This window comes from Oncorhynchus clarkii, unplaced genomic scaffold (assembly GCF_045791955.1).
Source record: "Oncorhynchus clarkii lewisi isolate Uvic-CL-2024 unplaced genomic scaffold, UVic_Ocla_1.0 unplaced_contig_13633_pilon_pilon, whole genome shotgun sequence".
In the NCBI taxonomy this organism is placed as follows: Eukaryota; Metazoa; Chordata; class Actinopteri; order Salmoniformes; family Salmonidae; genus Oncorhynchus; species Oncorhynchus clarkii.
The window spans coordinates 287973-301527 of NW_027261082.1; the positions used below are offsets into that span (position 1 = coordinate 287973).

General features: G+C 41.7%; 2 protein-coding genes across 2 annotated transcripts; one reads left to right on the forward strand and one right to left on the reverse strand.

Moving 5' to 3' along the window:
• Positions 1-2630: 2630 nt before the first annotated feature.
• Positions 2631-5711, forward strand: LOC139404690 (fat storage-inducing transmembrane protein 1-like). Its single transcript, XM_071147296.1, has 2 exons — positions 2631-3071; positions 4619-5711. Exons 1-2 carry the CDS (start codon positions 2785-2787, stop codon positions 5322-5324), a joined length of 993 nt encoding a protein of 330 aa, XP_071003397.1. The 5' UTR covers positions 2631-2784; the 3' UTR covers positions 5325-5711.
• On the reverse strand, positions 5613-9257 carry LOC139404691 (proteasome activator subunit 1). Its single transcript, XM_071147297.1, has 11 exons — positions 9047-9257; positions 8223-8255; positions 8056-8118; positions 7832-7933; positions 7385-7442; positions 7084-7181; positions 6871-6939; positions 6706-6773; positions 6530-6584; positions 6362-6448; positions 5613-5932 (listed from the first exon to the last, which is right to left on the reverse strand). The coding sequence occupies exons 1-11, from the start codon at positions 9083-9085 to the stop codon at positions 5852-5854; spliced, it is 753 nt and encodes a 250-aa protein (XP_071003398.1). The 5' UTR covers positions 9086-9257; the 3' UTR covers positions 5613-5851.
• Between the last annotated feature and the right edge of the window lie 4298 nt (positions 9258-13555).

The window sequence follows — 13555 nt, forward strand, 5'->3', positions numbered from 1 at the left end:
CAAGTGAGCCAGAAACACAGTCCAATCCGACTGTAATCTACTCTAGATTGCTCTCAGAAAATCTCATATTTGCTATATTAAGTATTGATGACATACAGTATGTTTAATCATTAATCTCCTACTACCCCACTATTACCCCCTGTATTCACCAATCTGCAGAGAAGGGATACAGTTGAGGCATTGTCTTCTTTCAGGGGCCTTAACTCCTACGCAGACAGACATCCCTCCAGCCACAGTGCAGATGGAGCCACGCTATCTTGTGTTATAAAACAATGACATTTAAGGAGAGTTGTCTCTTCTGATGCACCCCAGTGTACAGTAAGAATAGGATGAAGGAGACGAAAGCCTCTATGAAGTTTGGCCGGAGCCGTTTATGCAGAACTTATTGAAGCTCACTAAGCACTCGCTCCAAGAGCCCCCAACAAGCCTCATGCCCACATTGTGTTTGGTTGCTTAGAGTAAAAAGCAGCCCCCAAATAGACTAAAATAATGTCATAAATCACAGAATGATGATAATTCAGTATAAGGTATGTTGTAATGGAATTAATGTCCAGAGGTAAGAAGACAGTGTACAAAACATTAGGAACACCTGCGCTTTCCACGAGACTGACCAGGTGAATCCAGGTTAAAGCTATGATCCCTTATTGATGTCACTTGTTAAATCCAATTCAATCCGTGTAGATGAAGGGGAGGAGACAGGTTAAAGAAAGATTTAAAATAAATAATAATAATTAAAGCCTTGAGACCATCGCGACATGGATTGTGTATGTGTTCTGGGCTTTAAGACACAGTAAAGGGTTTGGGTGTGTTCTGGGCTTTAAGACACAGTAAAGGGTTTGGGTGTGTTCTGGGCTTTTAGACACAGTAAAGGGTTTGGGTGTGTTCTGGGCTTTAAGACACAGTACAGGGTTTGGGTGTGTTCTGGGCTTTAAGACACAGTAAAGGGTTTGGGTGTGTTCTGGGCTTTAAGACACAGTACAGGGTTTGGGTGTGTTCTGGGCTTTAAGACACAGTAAAGGGTTTGGGTGTGTTCTGGGCTTTAAGACACAGTAAAGGGTTTGGGTGTGTTCTGGGCTTTAAGACACAGTAAAGGGTTTGGGTGTGTTCTGGGCTTTAAGACACAGTAAAGGGTTTGGGTGTGTTCTGGGCTTTAAGACACAGTACAGGGGTTGGGTGTGTTCTGGGCTTTAAGACACAGTAAAGGGTTTGGGTGTGTTCTGGGCTTTAAGACACAGTAAAGGGTTTGGGTGTGTTCTGGGCTTTAAGACACAGTACAGGGTTTGGGTGTGTTCTGGGCTTTAAGACACAGTAAAGGGTTTGGGTGTGTTCTGGGCTTTAAGACACAGTAAAGGGTTTGGGTGTGTTCTGGGCTTTAAGACACAGTAAAGGGTTTGGGTGTGTTTTGGGCTTTAAGACACAGTAAAGGGTTTGGGTGTGTTCTGGGCTTTAAGACACAGTAAAGGGTTTGGGTGTGTTCTGGGCTTTAAGACACAGTAAAGGGTTTGGGTGTGTTCTGGGCTTTTAGACACAGTAAAGGGTTTGGGAGTGTTCTGGGCTTTAAGACACAGTAAAGGGTTTGGTTGTGTTCTGGGCTTTAAGACACAGTAAAGGGTTTGGGTGTGTTCTGGGCTTTAAGACACAGTAAAGGGTTTGGGTGTGTTCTGGGCTTTAAGACACAGTAAAGGGTTTGGGTGTGTTCTGGGCTTTTAGACACAGTACAGGGTTTGGGTGTGTTCTGGGCTTTAAGACACAGTAAAGGGTTTGGGTGTGTTCTGGGCTTTAAGACACAGTAAAGGGTTTGGGTGTGTGAGTGTGCTTGGAACATCAACCTTGATAAAATCTCTACAAATTGTTTTACAATAAAACCCAGGAAATACAGTCATCAGAAATCCAACGAAGGGAATTGGCAGAAATCTGCAAAAGTTATGATTGCTCAACATTGATTGTGACGACCTGTCGAACCTCTGCAGTAATGGGCTTTAGATGGGTTTTCTATAAAAGTTGCTGCTTGAGCAATAGGAAGCAAGAGGGAGAAAAAAATTGAAACCAAATCAACAGCTTTAAATTAGTGGGTTGCCGCCCCCCCCCCCGCCCCGCCCCGCAGCTAACAGACAATTATCTGCCATAAAGCCACAGCAGAGTTCCAGGGGAGGGTATTGTAATGGCAGGAATGCTGATAGAGCTCTAAAATTAGTCGGAATCCTTGGCACCCTCCGAGGGCGAGTGAGCAAATAGCCCAGATGGAGAATGGGAGCTGTCTGTCTGGGGACTGGCCTCCAGGGCTATTAGTACGTCTATCTGTGTGAGAAACCCTCAGGGGCTCATATCGGAATGAAGACAGGCAGATGCTAAGTGGTAGGATACATGGAGCAGCATGTAAAGGGATGTTAAGTGGTGGAATGGGCCTTAGACAACGCTCTGTGAGGCAAGTGTTGCTAGTGACAAACACAGACAACTGGGATGGACGGAAATATACTTTGGCATCAACAGCTGAGCCTGTGAATGGAGAGTGGAGAGGACTTTGCCAAAAAAGGAGACTGGCTTTTTTCAAAATGTAGTGACTGGGGGGAGGGGGGGGGGGATGTGTAGGAAGGAAGGAATGGGTATAAACCATGTGCTCTGACAGCCAGAGAGATAAACGAACACAGGGTAGGAGTGTACAGCACTGGACAGATACAAGTACAGTCAACACTTGACGACAGAGCATACTCTCTGCCCGTAGGAAGAGGACGATAACATTAGAATCGAAAAGATGTGACTCTTAAGAAAGTTGGCATAAAAGCAATGGATCCAAAGATAAAAAAAACAAATCGAACAGAACTAATAGACAATGACAAGGGAGAAACTACACGGATGACTAAGGACCAAAGCGGACCGGTGAAGATTGCCATGATGGTCCTAAACTCTGTTCTGGTGGTTGTTACAGACCTTTGGGCTGGACTGCTTGGCAGCGCCGTATTCAGACGCCATTTTCACCTCCTGTTGTCGGGCGTGGTTCTGTTTGGACCAGCCCTGAGTCTGTGGGTGTCCAAGTACAGCATCTTTGCAAACAGGAACCACTACCTCTACAGGTGAGGTCTTTTTTTTGTTTGTTTTGACAACGCCCATCAGTATTAAGGAAAGCCACTATTCATGTGGATTAAATGGGCAATAGCATGATATATAATATTGGAGAGAATAGATAAGTTCCATCCTTTCAAAGTTATTGTTGTTTTGTGATAATGAATGTGTTGTTTATGTTTTCACACATAATATTCTTCCAATGGCCATACCATCTAGCTCTGTCCCAAGCAGGCGTGGACTGGCACATCACTGTGTGCACCGCGGTATATTGGCCATATAGCACAAACCCTAAGGTGCCTTATTGCTGTTATAAACTGGTTACCAACATAATTAGACAAGTAAAAATAAACGTTTTGCCATACACTGATATACCACGGCTGTCAGCCAATCAGCATTCAGGGCTCGAACCACCCAGTTTATAATGAAAATTAGTGCTTGTCATATGCGTTTCCCTGAATCAATACATACCCTAAGTGTTCATTATTATTGCAGGGCTCCAGACTAACATGTTCCCCTGGTGTCACTTAACTTTTACAGTTGGTTGCACCAGCCCATGACTTGGTCTGACCCAATTCATCCTGAAGTCATTCATTAAGAAGTATAATAGAGTAAGTAATAAGGTATTTCATCGAGCATGTCCAAGCAGGAATGCATGATTAAAGATATTTGGATGTGCAGTCACTAACCTAATCCAGTGATTGTGAATTTTGGGTTGACCGTTAAGACTATAGATTACATTTTTTTTGTTTTGTTCAATAGAGTTGAATTACATACATCTTTATGTACACTAACTAATATCATATGCAAATTCATTTGGGGTTCAACACCCGACAAAAGTGGAAACTCAAAGAAAATGAACTAGATCGCTAACTCTGAGTATAATACCCACTGCTAGTAGTCATGTATTCATCCAACAGTAACTGTACTGTCCTAAAAAAAACTAGCAGTTGTGGGCTATTACCCATGAGCCCTCGCGTGCGTGACGCTCCATATCTCAAAACCAAATCAAATATCGTGGTTGTAAAATAGTTGCTATTGAGATCAACAATGAGAGTTGAGAAGAAGAAAAAAGAACTACAGAAATCTGAGACCCTCCTTTCTTCGTCAGGGACAAAGGGATGAAGCTTCCAAAGCTGTGTGTTTTTCCCGCAATTGCATTTTGAAATGTTAAATGATCATAACAAATGTTTCTGTTGAGCTCATGGGGGGGAGGGGGGAGAGTGACTTGCTCATCATAGAAGCAGGCACCAGCGAGGACACAGGCACCAGCGAGGACACAGGCACCAGCGAGGACACAGGCTCATTATAGATTAGTAAAACAGAGAAAATGTGCTCAAAAATATACAAATACAACAACAACAAAATGGCCCATGGGCCACAACCTTTTTCCATATAAAAATATTTTTGTGTGTCAATTTCGACCTGCCCAGCCCCAAAAAAATGGTCCAGCCATCTGGCATTTGCCAGAATTGCCAGATGGCCAATCTACCCCTGGTCCTGAGCTATTTAGCAATCTTACATTTATACTAGATACCTGTTTTGGATTCTCTTTCAGGATGTTCCTGCGATCGGGCTGGGCCTGGACCTGTGTTTTCACTGGCTCCTTCGTCTTCGTCCTCTCCTTCTCCATCCGTCGATCCCTCTCTCTCTCCGTTCGCCATCTCTCACGGATAGCCACCGTGGGAGCACTGTGGTGGGGCTCTCGCAGTCTCCTGACTCTGCTGGAGAACATGGCAGGCAGCTGCTACGAGCCCATGCCTGCTACCCTGGTTGGGGGCCTGAACCTTGGCCAGGGAGCCAGTGTCCCAGGGCAGTCCTTACTCCTGCTCCATGAGGGCGAGCGCAAGGCCTCCTGCCTGAAAGCGGGCATGCTGTGGCAGGGCTGGGAGGTCTCGGAGGACACTCTTCTCCTCTGCCTCTGCTGCCTGCTCCTGGCCGAGGAGACTGCAGTGTTGGGGCCCTACCTAGCCCTGGGAGGGCCCTCGGGGCCCCCGCTGCGCCTGCTCTTCCTACTCTGTGTCTCCCTACTGGGTCTGTGGCTGTTTCTGCTGCTCTGTCTGCTGGCTTACTTCCCGCAGTTCCCCTCCCAGCTTCTGGGGGGAGCTCTAGGGTGTTTGGGCTGGAGGGGGCTGTATCAGGGTTGGTATCGCCTGCAGCCCAGCTGGTGCTGTCCTGGGTGGCCTGGAGAGGGACTTCTCATCACAACTCAGAGAGAGCCGTACAGTGAAAGGGGTGTTCATGACGTGTGGCCAAAGCATTGATGTCTTTGGCTAAAATATTATTTGCACCCCAGATCAAAATAAGAATGGATAGGACTCCACAGCAAAAAGGGCTCTCTGCTTGATATTTTATAAAAACTAAAAGTAACATTTCCATTTGCTTTATAGTCAGTGTGATAACTCCTAACATCAAGAACATCGAATTGGATAATAACAGGAAGATTATTTATGTACATTACCACAGAATTGAGAAAGTAAAAATTTCATAAGCAAAATATTGAAATAGTTTTAAATCTCACCATGAAGCATTAAAAAAATACTAACTTGATGTTATGCCAGTTATCACTACTTTAATTTTGAAATTGAATACATTGATTGTGTAATACAGCAGTTTTATTGGTTATGAAAATGAAAACGTTTTTAAATCCACTGTGTCTGAAGGTATTCAGTTACGAAACAAGCATTTTAACATGTTACACTACACGATTTGTATCATAACATGTGAATGGGTGAGTAAGAGTGTGTCGCTATATTGCCGTCTCCAGTGGATGTTCACAAGAGTCAGTTGATCAGTAGATGAGGGCCTTGCAGTCCCCTCTGGGCTTCTTGATCTTGTCATAGTTCTTGTTGATGATGTCAAACAGCAAGGCCTGGTGAATGGGTGACAGAAATAGCAGGGTAATTACATCACTGAAAGCCTTTCATCATCATTAGATTGGATAAGATAGATTTTTATTTATTGTCTGTTTCACACAGATATTCGCTTTACGTCAAGAAAATGCACCGCGATAGACCCAAATTCATCATCATCACCACCTACAATGACCCTTCTTTTTACAACAAGGTCATCAAACAGAGGAAGACAGGTAGGTAAGTACAATGTGAGGAGCAGGAGAGGCATTGGTAATTATAAACTCAATCAATTTGTTCGTTTGATAACAGGGTTTGGTTTCCATTCACAACTCTAGAAGTCCAGGTAAATACTTCACACTGGGAAAGTTTAACTTGGAGGTTAAATTATGAGGGTGCTGAGCACGCCTAATGACGGACAGAGAGGTATGATACATGAGGGAGCTTACATAGGTGTTGCGGATCTCCAGAACCACGATGCGAAGCTCACAGTACTGGTACTGGTCCAGCTCATGCACCAACTGCCTGTAGTCTCCCTGGAGGTAGTTACACAAAATATGGTCACACACACACACACACAAATTAAAGCGATCACACACACACACACGAATACTAACCACATGAGGTTGTTTTGAGGCCTTGGCAACAGCATCCCCTCTCTCACTGTAGTACCTGATAACACATCACAGATAATGAAGGTGTTTGTTAGTCACATTAACACAACAACTACATAACGAATTAGATATGAGTGTAAACAGTAAACAGTGATCTTTTGGTTATTAAGGTCTCTTACTTTGAGATCTGTGTCTGGAATTCTTCGATCTTTGTGCGAGTGTTGGTCAACAATTCAAACACTTTTTCCTGTGGAACAACATTATGAGCGTAGGACCTACCAACAGTTTTATCAAGGTATGGCTGATATGACAATCATCATTTTATTAAAATCAGAAAGTCTGACCTGTACAGCCACCCCAAAGTTGTTCCCATCTTCAATTTTGGGAATCTGAAGTTGCACCCACATTGACACCTGCCAGAGTAAGAGATCATAGTATTTATGTATTTCTCTAGACACTTCTCACCTATTTAGGAAAAGATGTGCTAGTGAATTTGAGATGTAAAATAACAGTTTGGCCCACACAGAGACTAACAGAGGGATAAAGGGCTGACTGACTGTGTTCAGTTTCTCCTTCAGTAGCTGGATCTGAGGCTTGATCTCCTTTAGAAGACTTTCCACTCTCTCGTTGCAGGGGATCGGACCACAGGGAGGCCCTTAGGGAGAAACACCATGAGAAAACTCAAAGAGTAGGATGAAGTTATACAAACGCACTGGTCTAAGTTTCTATTTGTGTGTCCTCTCTAATGGTTAAGGTTAGGATTAGTGGTAAGAGTGAGCTGATCCTAGATCTGTGCATTCGGGCAATTTGACAGCTAACCGCAGTTGTAAATCGGTGCTATTGTGTCTTCTTAACTACCTGCGTCTTCATCTTCTTTCTCGCTGTCCTTGTCTTTCTTCCCTTCCTTTGCCTCTTTCTGCAAAACAAGTGAGAAGAGGGGCGGGCGAAGGATTTTGCATGGTTCCTTCATGTGTGTATGTGTAACAGTATAACTTTAGACCGTCCCATCGCCCATACCCGGGCGCGAACTAGGGACCCTCTGCACACATCAACAACAGTCACCCACGAAGCATCGTTACCCATCGCTCCACAAAAGCCGCGGCCCTTGCAGAGCAAGGGGAACTACTAAGGTCTCAGAGCAAGTGACGTCACCGATTGAAACGCTATTTAGCGCGAACCACCGCTAACTAAGCTAGCCGTTTCACATCCGTTACACATGCATGGTCGATACTACTTGGGAGTGATTCCAGTGTAATCCAAGGGGTTAATCATGATAGACCGCTGAATTGGGTGAAACGCCTGTACCTCCTCTTTCTTCTTTTGCTTAGCCTCTTCTTTAGCCGGGTCTGGTATTGGGATGTCCAGAGGAGCCTTCAGAGCTGCCAGGCCATCAGTGCTTAAGGATGTCTGGGAACCATTTCACATAAACAAAAATATAGATTACATTTGCATTCTTATGTACAATAGCTTTGCATCAAGGTATTTGGACTGAGATTGAATGGTGCGCTTGTGTTTTTCCACAGCCTCACCTTCAACAGCGTTTCCATCTCTGCAATCTTCTGAGGGAAGAATGATGTGACCAGGGTCTCTGCCTGTAATACACCAGTTACTAATGTTGGACACAGTTATCGTTTTAACATCTCAAATGTGGTCATTTGGTTATTATTCAAGTAGACCTGCACCACTAAGGGCCTACCTCTTTAGTGAGCTGAGTGCAGAAATCATCAACCTAGGAAATTGAAACCAAACACAGAAAAAAGGTTTAGAATTCACAGCAGAAAACCCAACTACCAATGTCTCTATAATGTTTGGACAGTTACTTTCACCTGGACTGTGGGTCAGGTTCACCTGATGCAACACAGTGAATTTAAATTCAGACACTACAATCAGCGTGAAAATGTTACGCTTCGTATGGTATGTATTCATTTGTGGATGTCCATCATCCATTTCCTATGACATGTTAGGAATTACAGTTTATTGTGGCTAACATTAGCTAGGTGACTGGGTGTCTAACTTTAGCTAGGCTAGGGGTTAAGGTTAGGTTAAAGGGTTAGCTAACATGCTAAGTAGTTGTGAAGTAGCAAAATATAAAAGTTGCTAAAATGAAACATTTGTCCGTGATGAGATTGAAACATGCAACCTTTGGGTTGCTAGATTTTTGCGTTATATGCCCACCCTTTGCCTTAAGTAACCGGTCTTATCTAACCATACCAAACATCGTACGTACGTATGCGCGCGCGCGCGCGCTCACTCACTCACTCACTCACTCACTCACTCACTCACTCACACAACATATAATAGTCATTTCATCGTCCCAAGATGTACGTGTACTATGTTACGTCTAGTCTATGAGACTAGGCTGTGATGTGAACTCACATGTCCCTATTATTGGTTTAAATGTCAAAACGCCTTGAAGATTAACAGGGCTGCTGAGTTATCTGACACAAGTTATATTGATAGGCTATAGTCAAATGATTATATAACGTTAGACAAAATTCGAAAAGAAATGGACAAATTTACCTGTTTCTTCGACTCCGGGCGAATGTCTATGGAAGTCATCTTGTGATGGGAATTTATTTACTTGATATGCAAAAATGACCTTTTGCAATGCAAAAATAGAAAGCAACTAAATAGTTCACAGAGTGCGCGGATTTTCCTAAACGTCTGATAGTGCACAACGCTGAAGTCAGTCACCCGTTAGTCAGCTCAAAAAGTGAAAATGAAAGTAACTGAACCCTTCTCAAGGAGACGTAATTTCCTGTTTAGAAGATCAAGCTAGAGCATCGTGGGATTTGTAGTTTGATTATGGGACCGTAGCATACCACAGTGTAGCCCAATGATGGGTACGGAATAAACACAGGTTTTGTTCTATGAGATAATCTTCATCAGCTAACGTCACTTTTTGTGAATTTTGAAGCTTAATGTATGACTGCAGTTCTGAGTGTGTCCTATAGATGGTAATGCTGCTTCTGCCATTTTGAGTGGTATGCTCATGGTCAGTTTATGTCTGTCTGATGTCATATGACTAAGTAGGTCTCATCAATGAAAATCTGATATATATATATATTTTTAATCCAGAATGCTTTCTGATTTCCAATTTTGTTTGAATTCATAATAACCATGGATAGCCTAATAACTCAGAAGACAGAATACTAAACTGTAGCTCCCAGTGTGCAAGTGCACATGACATGAAGTTGGCACTCAATTAGCAAAGAAACCATGATTACAAAGACTACAGTGTGCAATCTGGGCCAGTCTTGGTCATAGGGGCTTTCTCACTTAAAGTTTCCATCAACCTGAAACAACCTAATTCAAGTAGCCTAATTGCTGCCATACGCAGAACAATTACAAGCCTTTCTACAGATGAAAAGTTGCTCTCAGCTCAGAAAGCTTGAAAAAGCCATGAAGGGTTGAGAAACGCTGCTTCTCTGAGAGGTATCATTGCTTTGTGAGGGCAAGTCAATCCTATTATTGATCTTTTATGTTACAGTATAGTAATGTTGACCAACGTTGATGAACTGTTGAATCTTGACAAACAAACTAAACAAAAAAATTAAATGGCATATTATATACTTAGAAAAAAATGGTGTCCTTATATAAACAAAAAGGTTCTATAACTTGCTTCATATATGGAACCCCTAAAAGCTCTGTTTAGAACCCTTTAATATGGTTCTTTGATTAAAAACCCAAGGCTTCTTCTTCACTGAACCAAAATTGGTTCCATATAGAACCCTGTATGGTGCCATTTATGAATTATGACTACTACTAATAAATAGTCATATTTTTTAGCCAAGAATATAATATAATAAACAATAACAGACCAAATAATACCAGCAATGTTTTGACATTTTTTTGTCATTATATGCAAACATAGTTTGGAAATATGCACTGGTGGCCAGGGTGGAAACTGTTTGCTTGAATGATGACCAGCGTCAATCTTGGCACCAACTCTGTGGCTTTATGGAACAGTACAGTAGGGGTTGTTGCCTGCTGGGTCCGGAGAACAAGATAAAAGGAGCAAAAACATGAGTTGATCTACAGAAATAAGCATGAGTTAATCTGACAAAATAAAGATACATTGCAAAGCAGACATATAATCATTATGATTTAGAAGAACAACTTACATAGAGTTGTTGTCAGCAGCAGCCGAAAGAGAGATCCTCTGTCTCTGATGGGTTACTGCCAGACTGAGCAAAACATAGTGTGTCAAAAGCCATATAATGATTAACTAGCCTATTGAATCACCACGACAAATATATATAAATCATTTAGATAAATACTTCCTCTCAGTCCGCCCACTGCCCATCAAGTGCATTCAACAGAGGTCAACAATAGTCTTGTAATAGCTTCATGAAACATTGTCCCCTCATCTGACTCCACACTGAAATATTGAAATAAAAGTAACAATTAGCTAGTAGCCATTGTCAGGCTGGGTCTGTAGCTCTATTTGGCATATTCCATAATACAAAATCATGTTTCTTTGTAAGAGCTAGCTTGTAAAGTGGCTAATTAAAGAAGCCTAGCTTTGACCTGTCTAGCTTGTTAGCTAGCTAGCTTACAAACAGTGCTCAAATGTTTTATCTATCTAGTCTAGCTATAGTTTATTAAATGACTGACTTCATTTATTCAACCACAGTACTCTTGCATCCTCATGTTGGAATGGCGGTTGGTTTTTTAATCAGAATGGCAGTTGGTTTTTAATTCAGAATGGAGGTTCAAATTTGAATAGACCAAAAGGTTCTATAGAATCCCCCTTTTTTTTATGTAAGTTCGTATCAAATCAAATCAAATGTATTTATAAAGCCCTTCTTACATCAGCTGATATCTCAAAGTGCTGTACAGAAACCCAGCCTAAAACCCCAAACAGCAAGCAGTAAAGATGTAGAAGCACGGCATATGCTTTTATTTCCTCTTGCTTCTAGCGAGCAGTAGGTTGTTGTGTGCTGTTTGCCACTCCGACCTCTGCAACAAAGTTGCAAAATCGTGATTTCGACCTCGCCCTGCTATAGAGAGTTAATGTTATCAAGGTTATTTGCCTAGAAGACCCCTTTTTTTATGTAAGAGTGTATGCTTTTATTTCCTCTTGCTAGCTAGCAGTAAGTTTGCAACAGCACAGATTTGTATGAACCTCGCAAGCGTGTAAGATTCCTAAAATGGACTAAGCTGGACAACATGTGTCTAATATTGAAACAATGGTGTGGCTATATTTAGGTCCTTTTTGCTGCTCATGGCAACACTGTGGTGTGATGGCTTGCATCATGAAGGGTGCTTTGACCTGCAGTTGTTCCACTTTCAGCAAAAAAACTCATATTGGATCCAAAGCACATTAATAATGGGGCTCAGCAACGTCATGATAAATGTAATTGATTTCATTTATCTACTTAAGTATTGTGGTAATGTACATGTTAAATGGGTTCAACATCAGTTTGAAATCAGCCACAATTGATAAGATCCAATTGAGTTATCCAAACAACTTACTGCAAATCATTCTAATTGTTTTGTCTGATTATTCAAATTATTTAATTGACAATCGTAATCTGAATATTCAGCTGTCAATGAATCATCCACTTGTTCAAGTAATAACCTGTGCAAACCGCAGTAATGAAGTCAGTGGAGATATTCAAACATGATTGTGGGCACGTTGGGTGGCAGTAACCAAAAGGTTGCTGGTTCAAATCCCAGACCTGACTTGGTGAAAAATCTGCCAATGTACCCTTGAGCAAGGCAGTTATCCTTAGCTGCTCCAGGGTAGCTGTCAATAATGGCTGAACCCTAGCCATGACCCCACTCTTTGAAGGTGTCTCAGGGAGGGTGGGATATCCAAATAGGATAACTTTAAGCACCTAATAATATCTATTATATTATATCAGTGTTGCAGACATCCAGTACAGCCAAAAGAACGACTCTAAAATAGCTGTCACAGCAGTAGACATTAGTTATTAATTGAGTGAGTGATTTAAACTTAAGCTGTTTTCCATTTCTGCCTAGTTGCGAAATATACTGACCAAAGGTCTTTCCTCAATGGATGACAGATGATAAAGGGGAGGGGAGCGTCTAGGAGAGAAACATGGTAGCAAAGGTTGCCTGACGTATTAATAGTGTTCCATGAAATGGTATTAGTTCAAACTACAAATACAATTCTGAATCAAGTTCATTATTGACATATTAGTTACGATTATAATAGAACAAGCATCAAGAGATCTTGTTTGATCCTCAGTCAAATAATTTTCCTTTTGGTTCTAGAACATTTAAACCAACCCAGAAGTACGACTCATTATTGCACTGTCTGCCTTCTATTCTTGAATGTGCATTTAAAGATGACATTTCAGTTTCTATCCTGGTTCTGTGACCTGATTTGAGAATGTAAAAAATGAACAACAAAATGAATAAAAAATCTAATCAAATAACCCGCATTACTTGGTGTCAAATCAAATCAAACAACCCACATTACTTGGTGTCAAATCAAATCAAACAACCCACATTACTTGGTGTCAAATCAAATCAAACAACCCGCATTACTTGGTGTCAAATCAAATCAAACAACCCGCATTACTTGGTGTCAAATCAAATCAAACAACCCACATTACTTGGTGTCAAATCAAATCAAACAACCCACATTACTTGGTGTCAAATCAAATCAAACAACCCGCATTACTTGGTGTCAAATCAAATCAAACAACCCACATTACTTGGTGTCAAATCAAATCAAACAACCCGCATTACTTGGTGTCAAATCAAACAACCCACATTACTTGGTGTCAAATCAAATCAAACAACCCGCATTACTTGGTGTCAAATCAAATCAAACAACCCACATTACTTGGTGTCAAATCACATCAAACAACCCACATTACTTGGTGTCAAATCAAATCAAACAACCCACATTACTTGGTGTGAGAAGGGTCTGGTTGAGACCTTACTTTTCAGTTGTTCCCTTATCAGCGTACATGTAACCTATGATAGGCCTCTCTCATGGACTCTCAATGTAAGATAACAAGACTAAGTCCACATTCCAACCATGATTTGAGC

Bases quoted from the DNA above. Each gene is read 5' to 3' on its own strand.
- LOC139404690 (XM_071147296.1), top strand. From the start codon at position 2,785: ATGGATCCAAAGATAAAAAAAACAAATCGAACAGAACTAATAGACAAT. The intron at 3,072-4,618 runs GTGAGGTCTTTT...ATTCTCTTTCAG, and splicing joins AGGAACCACTACCTCTACAG to GATGTTCCTGCGATCGGGCT.
- LOC139404691 (XM_071147297.1), bottom strand. From the start codon at position 9,085: ATGACTTCCATAGACATTCGCCCGGAGTCGAAGAAACAG. The intron at 6,940-7,083 runs GTCAGTCAGCCC...TTACTCTGGCAG, and splicing joins TGAAGGAGAAACTGAACACA to GTGTCAATGTGGGTGCAACT. The intron at 5,933-6,361 runs GTAAGCTCCCTC...CCCATTCACCAG, and splicing joins TGGAGATCCGCAACACCTAT to GCCTTGCTGTTTGACATCAT.